This window comes from Opisthocomus hoazin, chromosome 15, assembly GCF_030867145.1.
Source record: "Opisthocomus hoazin isolate bOpiHoa1 chromosome 15, bOpiHoa1.hap1, whole genome shotgun sequence".
Taxonomy (NCBI): Eukaryota; Metazoa; Chordata; class Aves; order Opisthocomiformes; family Opisthocomidae; genus Opisthocomus; species Opisthocomus hoazin.
Genome location: NC_134428.1, coordinates 25,022,187 through 25,035,352, shown reverse-complemented (window position 1 = coordinate 25,035,352; position 13,166 = coordinate 25,022,187). Strand labels below are relative to the sequence as shown.

The following is a 13,166-nucleotide window of genomic DNA, read 5'->3' as shown; positions in this document are numbered from 1 at the left end:
TACACAAAAGACCCAAGCGCTGCCAGCCCAAGCCCAGTTTGCCCCAGTACGGAGCCTGGTCCCCTCCAAGCCTAGCTGAGGGCAAGTCTCCAGCTGGACCCCAGCTGCCATGGTTTCACGGCAGGGACAGAAATCTCCCCCAAACAGCCGCCACACTCGGGAGCTGCGCACCCCACGAGGGTCCGGCGCCGGTGATCTGGGGACTCAGGGTCAGACTAGAGCTGCCCCGTGCAGGGACACGGCACCGGAGGGCTGAGCGCTGCAGGAACCGGGCTGCACCAGCGCTCCCCTGGCCTCCAGCCATCGTGGACCTAGGAGGAGAGCCACCCCACCCAGACCAAGAGTCTGAAGCAGGGAGTACCACCGTGGAGCAGGCAGGACTGCCAGGCACAGGGGCAGGATGCGAGTCCTGCTGCTCCGGCCACCCCTGAGCTCACGCCAGGGTCCCTCATGGCCCTGGCACGGAGAAGTGACCTCGGCCAGGAGAGCCTGCAGTGCCCAGCTCTTCCAAGAGCTGCTGGCCACGGAGGCAGGAGCAACCAGCCGCCGACCCAAGCCTCTGCCAACGCCCGACGTGCTCAGCAGCCCTGGTCCCCAGCCCCACGCAGCGGGCATCACCCCAGCATCCGTCCCCAATGTCCAGCTCGGGCATCACCAAGTGCCAGCTCCGCTACAGCGAGCGCCAAACGCCCCGTCCACGCTGCCCCGGGGCAAAGCCCCCCCGGCCAAGCCCCCCAGCCCCTCCGAGGGAAGCGCGGGCACCTCTCCCCCTCCTCGCACCCCAGCTCTGCCCGGCTGTCCCTGTCCCCCCCTCTCCTTGGAGGAGCCAAAACCCAAAGGCCGGAAAGGACCATCCCGTTCCCTTCGCCTGACTTCCCGTCAGCACACACTGCTGGATCGCAACCAGCAAACGAAACAGAGACAGGATAGGAAATCCCCAGCTTGGAAAAGCCGCCCCCGGCCGTGCCCAGCCACCCCCACCCAGGAACGGCTCCTCTCCCACCGGCCACCCCCGGGGTGACCAACCCCCGGGGGAAACGCACCCATCCTCATCACACAGACTTTCAAACAGCTTCAAATCACACCATAAGTAAAAAGAAAGACATATTGCCTCCAACCCTGCCCCAGGGAAGGGGGCTTCCTCCTCTGCAAGATGCCAAACAGCTCTGGAGGGGAGGACCGGGGGCGAGACCCCCTCCTTATCGCCGGAGACGCACGTGCCTCACACCAGCATCGCCCCTTATCTCCGCGCAGGAATTTCCTCGGCTGTGACTCTGTGGGGGCTCCTGAGGACACGACGCCTTCCCCACCTTCCCACCCGTGTCCTCCTGGCAGCCCCACGGCCACTTCTGGGCCAGAATCCAGCCACCAGCCCGTGGCCGACCAGGCACCACAGCCCCTGCAAGCTCCCGGGCGAGGAGGAGGAGGAGGAGGAGGAGGAGGAGAAGCACAACTACGGCAGCTCTGCGATGGAGGAGACAGTCGAGCATCAGCCCTCCACACCCAGGGGCACAGAGCAGCAAGCACCGGGGGTGCATCAAGAAAGATGAAGAGCTACTGGAGAGAGTCCAGTGAAGGGCTACGAGGATGATGAGGGGACTGGAGCATCTCCCCTACAAGGAGAGGTTGAGGGAACTGGGCTTGTTCAGCCTGGAGAAGAGAAGGCTGAGAGGGGACCTTAGAAATGCCTCTAAATATCTGCAGGGTGGGGGTCAGGAGGATGGGGCCAGACTCTTTCCAGTGGTGCCCAGTGACAGGACAAGGGGCAATGGGCACAAACTGAAGCAGAGGAAGCTCCAGCTGAACCCGAGGAAGAACTTCTTCCCTCTGAGGGTGACGGAGCCCTGGCCCAGGCTGCCCAGGGAGGCTGTGGAGTCTCCTTCTCTGGAGATATTCCAGCCCCGCCTGGACACGGTGCTGTGCAGCCTGCTCTGGGTGACCCTGCTTGGGCAGGGGGTTGGGCTGGGTGACCCACAGAGGTCCCTGCCAACCCCTACCATTCTGTGATTCTGGGGGGGGTGGGGCTGCAGGGTGGGGACAAGGGGCTGCAGAGAGGTGACAGTCACCGGCTCGGCCACGCGACACCCGCACCGCTCGTGCCACGGTCGCACCCCGAGCGAGGGCAGCGGCGGGACCGAACGCCGCTATCTGCGAGCACAAGGCTGCGCCGTCCCCGCCAGCCCAGCCCCAGCGGCACGGCAGCCATGGAAATTGGACGCTTTCCACCCCAAAATTCTTTCCTTTTTGGAAAGGAGTTTACCAATAAAAGGCACTTAACTGCGAAATCGCAGTCCAGACCCAGGCCACTTGAAAAAGAGCTAATTTCCTTCCCATTTCAGCAAAAAGCTGAGAACACGTTCGCCCCAGATGTTCCCTCCCTGCTGCAAATAACGGAGGGGAGAGAAGCTCATTCACGAGCCCCAGCTTCGCCGTGTCCCAGGTCCACGCAGCCAGACCCAGGCTGGGTCACCCGTCCCCAAGGCTGACGACCCCCCAGCAGCCCCCCCGGCTCGGGAGACCCTCGAGGAGAGGGGAGCGCAGCGGATGCTGCTTCAAGCAAGAGCAAACGTGGCCAAGGAGCAGCTCACCCACCGCTCTGGGACACAGCGGGGTGCCCAGAGCTGGTGTGCACGTACAGAAGGTTTTTCTCCGCCGGGAAGCCAGCCGTGCTCGCACAGAGAGGTGCTCCCGGGGCGACGCACCCGCTCCCCAGCCCCGCGTGCCCCCCAGCTCTGCCCTCACCTTCCTGCTGCCATGGGAGGAGAAGCTGTGCGAGTGCCGCTGGAGGCCGGCCCCGCTCAGGTCCAGCTGCGGCTTCCAGACCTCCCCGTTGTCGCTGGCCACCGACTTGGCGGGCGAGATGCTGGAGCCGAGCAGGATCCCGCTGTGCACCATCTCCTCCGTGCAGGTCAGGCGCAGGCTGCACAGGTACTCGTCCGTCTCCTTGTCCACCACGAGCAAGCGGGTCTCCGTCTCCACGGCCTTGATGCGCTGCACGACCTGGGAAGGAGAGGAACAAGTGAGCAGAAGCCCAGGGACCTCTCCAGGGTGGCAGGAGGTGGACCCAAGGACCACCAGCTCGCCCATGCTCTCCTCCAGCTTCGGTCTTGCTGCAGGGTACAAGTTTGCTGTCACTTCCAGTCACCAGAGATGGGAGGGAAGGGCACGGCGCAGCTCTGGGGGACCCCAGGACGGAGTGCCTGCTGCCCACAGCCCCGGGCGATGACGGCGATGGCTCTTCCCACCCCACACCCTGCAACCCAGGAGGGCTACGAGGATGAGGAGGGGACTGGAACATCTCTCCTACGAGGAGAGGCTGAGGGAGCTGGGCTTGTTCAGCCTGGAGAAGAGAAGGCTGAGAGGGGACCTTAGAAATGCCTACAAATATCTGCAGGGTGGGGGTCAGGAGGACGGGGCCAGACTCTTTTCAGTGGTGCCCAGCAACAGGACAAGGGGCAATGGGCACAAACTGAGGCACAGGAAGCTCCAGCTGAACCCGAGGAAGAACTTCTTCCCTCTGAGGGTGACGAAGCCCTGGCCCAGGCTGCCCAGGGAGGCTGTGGAGTCTCCTTCTCTGGAGATATTCCAGACCTGCCTGGACAAGGTCCTCTACAACCTGCTGCAGGTGACCCTGCTTGGGCAGGGGGTTGGACTAGATGACCCACAGAGGTCCCTTCCAATCCCTACCATTCTGTGATTCTGTGAACCCAGGGCAGCTGCACAGACCCCCCAGGATCACCCACTCTGCTCGGGTAGAGGCTGCTCCCTTGCCCCCCCGAGCATCAGAGACCCTGCTGCCCAGCTTTGTCCCTCGGAGGGACAACGCAACCTGTCCCACAAAGCCATCTATCTCGCTCAGAATCACAGAATGTTGGGGGCTGGCAGGGACCTCTGTGGGTCACCCAGCCCAACCCCCTGCCCAAGCAGGGTCACCTACAGCAGGCTGCACAGCACCGCGTCCAGGCGGGTCTGGAATATCTCCAGAGAAGGAGACTCCACAGCCTCCCTGGGCAGCCTGGGCCAGGGCTCCGTCACCCTCAGAGGGAAGAAGTTCTTCCTCCAGTTCAGCTGGAGCTTCCTCTGCTTCAGTTTGTGCCCAGTGCCCCTTGTCCTGTCGCTGGGCACCACTGAAAAGAGCTTGGCCCCATCCTCCTGACCCCCACCCTGCAGATATTTAGAGGCATTTCTAAGGTCCCCTCGCAGCCTTCTCTTCTCCAGGCTGAACAAGCCCAGCTCCCTCAGCCTCTCCTCGCAGGAGAGATGCTCCAGTCCCCTCCTCATCCTCGTAGCCCTGCGCTGGACTCTCTCCACTGCCTTGATCTGGGGTGTCTTTCTGCCCCATACCCAGGGCAGGGTGGAGAGCCAGGGTGCACAGGGAGGCACGGAGCACCCATGCTGGGCTGCCTTCGCTGGGTGCTCCCTCGGTAGCCGACTACCCCCTGCCTGGGGTGGATTCACGCAAGCAAACCCGATCCACACATTCATCCCCGTCCGTGCCAGGGCCCAGCAGCGATAAGGGAAAGCAGCACCGGGAGCGGGAGATGGGCCCCGTCCCTGCTGGGATCCAGCTCCTGGCAGCGCTGAATGGGGACCATTGTCCCGCCGCTGCCGGCTGCTCCGCGGGGATCGGCGACTGGCAGAGGCTCTGAAAGGAGCCGGTGGTGTCCGGCGCGGCCGGGAGAAGCCGGGCAGGGGGTAAATCACACCAAGACGGGCTGTGGTGGGAACAGGGAAAGTCCAGGACATGCACAGGAGAAGGGCAAAGGGAAACTGCTGCTGGACTCCCCACCAACAGCCACATCGGGCTGGCTCTGCTGGGCCACCTCCTCCCTGCACAGGCCTTCATCCCAAGGAGGAGGAGGAGGGGTGGTATCGCTGGCGATGCTGCTCAGCAGCCATCCCCCGCCGTGGCATGGCCCTGAAGACCCCAGAGCCGTGACCCCCCCAAGGCGTGCTGGGGAACCCCCCAAGCAGCGCTGGGCTTTCTCACCAGGCTCCCGCTCTGATCTAGGTCACGCTGGCCAGACACGCTGCAGCCCGCCAAGGTTACCAGCGACAAACGAGCCTAATGTGCAATTAGCTAGCATTTATTTACTCCCCTGCAAGCTGCATCCAAGGTCAAGGGAGCTGCTATCTGCAAATGAAAAAAAACCCCAACCAACAAGAAGTTTACGGGCTGCAGACAAGGCTGCTCGTCCTGGACCAAGGACTCTGCTGCAGCCTCCGTCTCCCCGCGCCGGGCAGCAGCGTGCCCAGGGCTCCCATCCGTCACCAGCCTGATGGGTGCTGCTCCATCACGCCCCAGAAGACCCCTCTGCTCCCTCTCAGGTCTATTCACACACAGGGGGCTGCCGATAACGGCAAGGCAGCATCCGTGCGGGGTCAGTTCTCCCAGGGGTCCTGGGAGCAAGCAGCCAACACGCGGTGGCAGGAGATGCAGACGGCAATGGCGAGCAGGCGGGAGGGAGATGGTGGGTCCCGCACAGCGACATCCCCCAGACCCCGCAGCTTGGGCAGGGAGCAGGGTCCTCCAGACCACAGCAAAAGGCAGGGAGGGCAGAAGCACCCCAAACCACCCCGGTGCTGCAGGGTAGGAGCTCCCCAACAGCCACGGAGCCACGCGGGGATGGAGAGTGGGCACAGAGCAGCCCCTTGCCCTCGCCCCATCAGTGGGGACAGGCAGAAGGGGCTTTGTGACAAACTCCCCGGGCAGCAAGTGGCTTCCAGGACAGGGCAGCGGGGCAGAAGGCAAAGCAGCAGCCGGGCACACGGCGAGGTCCCGCCCGGCACCCTACCCGTTTCCGAGCCATGGTCACAGCCTGGAGCCCGCAGCCTTTCTGAAGGCGACACAACCTCCCCTGGTGCCTCGGGACCTTCTCAGCACCAGTCCCAGCCCCGCAATTTCCGCAGCTCCACCCAAGCAGACTTTCAGCCCTGGCTACACCAGCACCGTGCCGGCAGAGCCCACCCGAGCCCTTCCACCCCTGCCAAACAATGGAGGAAGACTCCTGGTGCCACCAGGAAGGGCTCAGCTCATCCCTCCCGCCCTGAAAGAGATGTCTCTGCCCGTGCAGGGCACTCAGAGCAAGGAGCCGGAGGCTTTCCTCGCGCCGGGCGCAGCGGGAGGGCAGGAGCCCACCGCTCTGCCCCACGCACCCACCGCCCGCCCGGGCGAGGAGCCAGGATGCCATATCGCATCCGAGACGTGAAACGCCCCGAGAACACGTTCTGCCTTCGCTCCTTGGGTAAGGCCAGGAAGGAGCAGAGAACAAAGACACAGATGCCGCCAGCTTCGGCTCGAAACACGGTTACACCCAGACAGCGAGGCCTTGTTTGCTGCGGGCTCCGTCCCACCGCAGCTTCGGAGGCACACGGAGAAGCGTTACTTACTCAAGGTCGGGGACCTCAGCAGCACAAGGAGAGGCCGTGGCCAACCGGTTGCTCTGACACCTTGGTAGAACCCAGGGTCCGACCCACCACGTCATCGCCCTCCCCACCACACAGCTGCATGGGTATTTTTTTTGGGGGGGAAAGAGGTTCTTGCTGTTTTGAGGCAAGCGGCACAGCGACCGCAGCGGGCGTCCCGGGGCAGGGCTGCTCCTGCTCCCCCCACTCGCTGAAGCCCAGCACGGCTGGGAGCTCCCCAAACGGGACACAGTGTCCCACTCCCTGCTCCGCAGCAGCGAGCGACTGCCAGGGCTGAACCCTGCCTCCGCCAGCAGAAAATGGAAGACAGGAACGTTCCCTCCGTTTCACTTGACCTCCTGGAACACCCCTGCACATTTCAAAGGCACAGCGGGCCGCCTCGGCTCCGCTATCGCCCATCCCAGCATCAGCAGGGAGCTCTGATGGCTTCCAACGCAACACCAGCCAGATCAAAGGCATGGATCCTCCTTCCAGAGTTTTGAAATCCCATTCAAGACAAACATTAACTTCCACACAGCTGGCGCAGATCACCAGAACAGCCTCAATGAGCCCCGAAACCCCCCCCCCGAGCCCATGGGAAGGGTCCACCAGGCTTCATCGGAGCCACCTGGAAGGTGCTGCCTCACCTCCAGCCCAGCGACATCAACGCTGGCGGGTGAAACCCAGGGACCCACACCCCGAAACGCCGCTGGGTCCACGCGCTGTGCGAGGCAGCGCAGCCCTGCTCTGCCCCGATAAAGCGCCGGCAGCGGGGGCCGGCCATCTGGTTTCAGTTAATAAAGCACCGAAGCGCAGGAGCCGGGAGGCAAACGGGCACATTTGTGCCGCTGCCCGGCTCCGTGTCTCGGCAGCTCGACTCTCGCCGCTTGTTTTTTCGGACCGAGCTGTTTGACAAACACAAGTTTTAGTTTTAGAAGGAGAAAAATGAGACGGCCTGAAGCGTGCGGCTTCTATGACGGAGCCCAGAACCAGCTCGCCTGGACCCCCCCCCAGTCACAGCCGCGGTCTAACAGCCATTACCCCCCCCCAGCCCTATCTCGCTTCGGCCAGCCAAGCTGCTGCACATCTGCAGAGCTCTATCAGTAGATTTTGAGGCATCCTCATTGCTCCGGGCTGCACCGGCGGGAGCAGCTCGCCCGAAAAAACACATTGCGGAGCCGGAAACCAAGCCCGGGTCTCCCCGCTCCTTCCCACCGCGGATTGCATAAGGCAGCGGAGCCCTGCCCCCGCCGAAACACCTCGGGCTCTCCCCGTTTTGCACCGTTACAGCCCCCCCCGTCACGGTTACAGCCCCCCCATTCCCCAGCAGCGACGAAGACCGCGCCACGCAACCGCTCTCGGCGGACCCCAGCATCCCACGCCCGCAAAGCCCCCCCCCACAGCCCAGGCCTCGGGTTTTGGGGAGGGGATGGACACCCACCACCCCCACCCCAGCGACCACCACCACCGGGCGGGCTGAGGATGCTCCAGCAGCGATGTTGTGGGTGACCCCCCCCGCAAAACCCCCAACCCCTCGGAGGCTGGAGCCCCCCCAGAGCCGATGGGGGGGGGGGGGGAGCCGGGGCGCTGGGTTGGGGGGTGCCGCGGCCGGGTTCCCGCATCCCTGCCCGCACCTGGTGATGCGTCTCCTGCTCGACGTTGAGCCCGTTGACCTCGACGACGCGGTCCCCGGCGCGCAGCCCCGCCGCCTCGGCCGGCGAGCCCGGCTCCACGCGGCGGATGAACTGCCCGCTCTTGCCCTTCTCGCCGTGCAGGTGGAAGCCGTAGCCGCCCTCGCCCTTCAGCATGCGGCACAGCCGCGGCTTCGGCGGGTCCTTGGCCATGGCCGGCCCGGGCGGAGCGGAGCGGGGCGGCTGGGAGGACGCGGGGACGCTTTTATGGGCGGTGCGGGGCGGGCGCGGGGCGGGACGGGGCCGGGGCTCTGCGCACCGCGGCCATGCTGCGCTGCCCCGCGGCGCCGGGAGCGCGGCGGGCGGGGCCGGGGCCGGGGCCGGGGCCGGGGCCGGGGCGGAGCCGCAGCCCGGGACGGGGCCGGCCGAGGGACGGGGCGGGGGGAGCTGGGGCCGGGCTGGCACCCGCACCGGGATCGGGACCGGGACCGGGACCGGGACCGACTCTGACACCGGGTCCGGGCCTGACACCGGCACTGGCACGGGCACCGGGATCGGGACCGGGACCGGGACCGGGACCGACTCTGACACCGGGTCCGGGCCTGACACCGGCACTGGCACGGGCACCGGGATCGGGACCGGGACAGGGACCGACTCTGACACCGGGACCAATACCGGGACAGGGACCGTCTCTGACACCGGGACCGGGCCTGACACCGGCACCTGGCACCGGCACCAGGATTGATACCGGGACCAAGACCGTCTCTGACACCGGGACCCTTACCGGGAATAGGGCTGGAACCCGCATCAGGAACGATACCAGGACCGAGACCGTCTCTGACACTGGGATCGATACTGGGACTGGGGATGGCACCGGCACCGGTATCGATCCTGGGACAGGGACCGTCCCTGACACCAGGACCGGGGCTGACACCGGCACTGGCACCGGCACCGGGATCGATACCGGGAGCGGGACCATCCCTGACACCAGGATCGATACTGGGACCGGGGCTGGCACCCGCACCGGGATCGATACCGGGACCGAGACTGTCTCTGACACCGGGACCGGGGCTGACACCGGCACTGGCACCGGCACCGGGATCCATACCAGGACCAAGACCATCTCTGACACCGGGATTGACACCAGGACCGGAGCTGACGCCAGGACCGGGATCAATACCGGGAGCGGGACCATCTCTGACACCAGCACCGACACTGGGACCAGGGCTGACACCGGGACCGAGATCAGGATCGCTACCAGGAACGGGACCATCTCTGACACTGGCACCGGCATCAGGACCGGGACTGGCACCAGGATTGATACCAGCACCAGGGCCAACACCGGCACCAGGACTGGGACCAGCACCAGGATCGATACCAGGACCAAGACTGACACCGGCACCAGGAACGGGACCAGCACTGGGACTGCCACCAGGAGCGAAACCGGGACTGGCACTGTCACCGGTACTGGGACCAGCACCATCACCAGGACTGACACGAGGACCGGGACAGTCTGATGCCAGGATCAACACTGGGACCAGCACTAACACCAGGATCGACCCCAGCGCCAGCACCAGGAACACCTCTGACACTGAGATCGACACTGGGACTGGCACCAGGACCAGCACCAGCACCAGGACCAGGAACATCTCTGACACTGGGATCGACACCAGGACCAGCACTGACACCAGCACCGGGCAGACGGAGCCACTGGAGCGCCAAGGCCGATGGGGTGGGAATGCCTGGGGCTGATTGTGGCCGCCCGGGCTCACAGATCAGAGCCACCCAAAGCTCTGCAGGCTCAGCTCCGGCTCCTTGGAGCCACACAGAGTCCCCGGGCCAGGGGCATCCCCGGAGCCCCCCAGGCCAGGGCAGCAGGCAGCCCGGCGGGCAGCTGGCTGGAGCCCACCACTCTCCAGACCAGCCTGGGCACCGCTGCCGACATGAAGCCGAAGCCACTGAGCTGGATCCCCCCTGCCTCTGCGGGCCAGGCCCCCCATCCCCGCTGCCCTCCGGGAAGGGGGACCCGGGCCAAGGCTCATCGACGGGGCAGCGCAGCTCTCCGGGACGGGGGCAAGGACCCCCCCGTGAAGGGGAGGCGATGGGGAGCAGGGCCTGGAGCAGCGGCCGCTCATCCAGAACCCATCCTGAACGGATGGGATGTGCTGGGACCCCCTGGTCCGGACGCAGCTCGCCAGCTCCTCTGCCCACCCAGCCCCAGCCCTTGGCCCCGGGGAGGTGTGGAGCTCTTTTGGGGGGTGTCTGCCGAGCCGGCCCGTTTGGCGCACGCAGAGCTCGTGGGCTGATGCCCTTCATACGTTCATGGGAAAGAGCTCGGAGATGTTTTGTGTCCCCCTGAATGCCAGGCCAGGGCTGGGGTTCGTTAGCGGGAGGCTCTGCCGTTCCCATCCCAGACGTTCCTGGCAGGGAAAGGCTCCCGCTCCGTCCCAGGAGCCGCTGGGGAGAGGCCGTCCAGGTTTCACCTGGAATGAGCTGTTTTCGGCGAAACGCGGAGATTCCCATCTTCACCTGTTTGCGTTCCCGGTCTCCATTTCCTCGACATCGCTCACGAGGAGATGTCCCAGACGAGCTGTCACCGCGCGGGTGCCGCGTGCCGCGTGCCCCTGTCACCGGTTTTCAGCTCTGCTCCGTGGCACTCCCTCAGCTGCCTTCCTACCTGATCTTCATAGAGCTGAGGCAAAGGCAGCAGCCAGCTTGAGGCAGCGAACAAGACTCCAGAAACGAATATTGATTCGCTTTTAATTTGCAGTCTGCTGTAAAAAAAAGCCTTCCACTGCAGTTAGACGTAAAGTCACTCTTCAGAGGAAAGGTGCCCGAACCAGAAAGGTGCTCGGTGACGTGCCTTGGAGGAGAGTCGCTGTTCTGGAAAAAAATGGCATTATTTATCTCCAGCAATTCTTCCCACCCACGTTTCCTGCAGGGAATGCGGCCGTCTGGGCATTGCGTACGAGGAGAGAGCACGGCGTGGACAAGGGGCAACGGGCACAAACTGAAGCAGAGGAAGCTCCAGCTGAACCCGAGGAAGAACTTCTTCCCTCTGAGGGTGACGGAGCCCTGGCCCAGGCTGCCCAGGGAGGCTGTGGAGTCTCCTTCTCTGGAGATATTCCAGCCCCGCCTGGACAAGGTCCTGTGCAGCCTGCTCTGGGTGACCTTCGGCAGGAGGGTTGGACTAGATGACCCACAGAGGTCCCTTCCAACCCCTACTATTCTGTGATTCTGTGATTCTGTGGCTGTGGCTGGGTGGCAGGCACCGGCCCCGGGGAGCGCGCGGTGCTGACCCCCGAGGGGCCCGGCACCCCCAGCCGGCAGCGGGCTCAGCCCCGGCTCCCGCCGCGGTTTGCACCCGCTGAGGTCCCACCCGGGAGGCTCCAGAAGCGCCGATCTCGGCGTAAGATCTTGGGTGACACGAGAGGAGGCCGGAGAGCCGGGAAATTCGGAGGTGGTTTTAGGGGCTGCGCAAGGCGAGGACTCCCTTGAGCCTCTTTGCGGGGTCCTGAAGCTTTTTATCGGGCTGGAGGAGCGAGAAAAATTGATTTTTCCACTCGCTGGCGAAACCAAAACACTGGAGGGGGGGAGGGAGGAGAAGGAATTGTTTCAAGTTTATCTGAACAACAAGGTTTTTATTCAGTGCAATAAAAACACGAGGGATGAAATCTCTTGGGTGGTCAGACTGAACATTTTAACCCTTTTGAGTGTCTTTTTTAAAGTGTTGGCAGCTTGCAAAATAAAAAGCGGGGGAATATCGTTTCGAAAAGGTGAAAACGGGATGTTTGAACTTTTCAAGAACGCTTATTTTTTTGAGCACAAGCATTTTCTCAAGTGTGACCTGAATTTATTGATTTTTCTCAACCTCAGTGTCCCCAAAAGACATTTTCCCCCCCAAAACCATCTGTTCTTTGTAGAGAAATTAAGGAGGGTCAGGTACCAAGTGTCAAGCGGCCGTAACCCAGCGGAGATGCCGGGATCTGCAAACCTTCCCAGCCCGAGCATCCCTGCCCAGCAGCACCCCAGCTCTGGCTCGCGGGGTGCCGGGACCCCCGGCCGAGCTGCTGCCGGGTCCCCCCTCCTGCAGGGACACGCAGGGGACTCCATAGAGCCCCGACCCAGCGCAGGGTTTTTCCCTGCCTGCTTCTGGCCGCAGACCTCATGAGCCTGAACCGGAGCACTGATTTCACACCCTCGCTGCTGCGGAGCCGAGCTGCGGTTGTGCCACTGAGCCCAGCTCGGGTCTGGGATGCCCTGCCCTGCACCAGGACGCACAGAATCCCAGAATCCCAGCATGGCAGGGGTCGGCAGGGCCCTCTGTGGGTCACCCAGCCCAACCCCCTGCCCAAGCAGGGTCACCCAGAGCAGGCTGCACAGCACCGCGTCCAGGCGGGGCTGGAATATCTCCAGAGAAGGAGACTCCACAACCTCCCTGGGCAGCCTGGGCCAGGGCTCCATCACCCTCAGAGGGAAGAAGTTCTTCCTCGGGTTCAGCTGGAGCTTCCTCTGCTTCAGTTTGTGCCCATTGCCCCTTGTCCTGTCGCTGGGCACCACTGAACAGAGTCTGGCCCCATCCTCCTGACCCCCACCCTGCAGATATTTAGAGGCATTTCGAAGGTCCCCTCGCAGCCTTCCCTTCTCCAGGCTGAACAAGCCCAGCTCCCTCAGCCTCTCCTTGCAGGGGAGATGCTCCAGTCCCCTCCTCATCCTCGCAGCCCTCCGCTGGACTCTCTCCAGTAGCTCCTTATCTTTCTTGAACTGGGGAGCCCAGCACTGGACACAGCACTGCAGATGGGGCCTCCCCAGGGCAGAGCAGAGGGGAAGGAGAACCTCTCTTGCCCTGCTGCCCACACGTGCTCGGTGCACGCTTCGGCACGGACGCGGTTCAGGGAGAAATGCTGTGGTTTTTCTCACTGCGGCTGATGGGGAAGGGTGAAGCTTCGTGCGAAGGAGCCGGGAAGAACTTGAAAAGGCGTCGTGCAACGGTGCGTCCTCGCGCGGCACGAAGCCCCGCAGTCCCCAGGGCCGTGCTGCCATTTCCCGTCGGTGGCTCGTGGCGGGGAAAAAGAACAGAGCAGGAGAGGGCTGCTGCGCTCCGCGGTGTAACAGAGCCGTGATGAGATC

General features: G+C 64.0%; 1 protein-coding gene across 1 annotated transcript in view; it reads right to left on the bottom strand.

Annotated features, from left to right (window-relative positions):
- NHERF2 (NHERF family PDZ scaffold protein 2) overlaps positions 1 to 8,326 on the bottom strand; it is a 43,602-nt gene extending 35,276 nt beyond the window's left edge. Inside the window, exons 1-2 of the mRNA XM_075436098.1 lie at positions 8,040 to 8,326; positions 2,743 to 3,000 (exon numbers count right to left, since the gene is read on the bottom strand). Coding sequence (XP_075292213.1) covers positions 2,743 to 3,000; positions 8,040 to 8,249 — 468 coding nt within the window. The 5' untranslated portion in view covers positions 8,250 to 8,326. The remainder of the gene's footprint in view (positions 1 to 2,742; positions 3,001 to 8,039) is intronic.
- Positions 8,327 to 13,166: the final 4,840 nt, after the last annotated feature.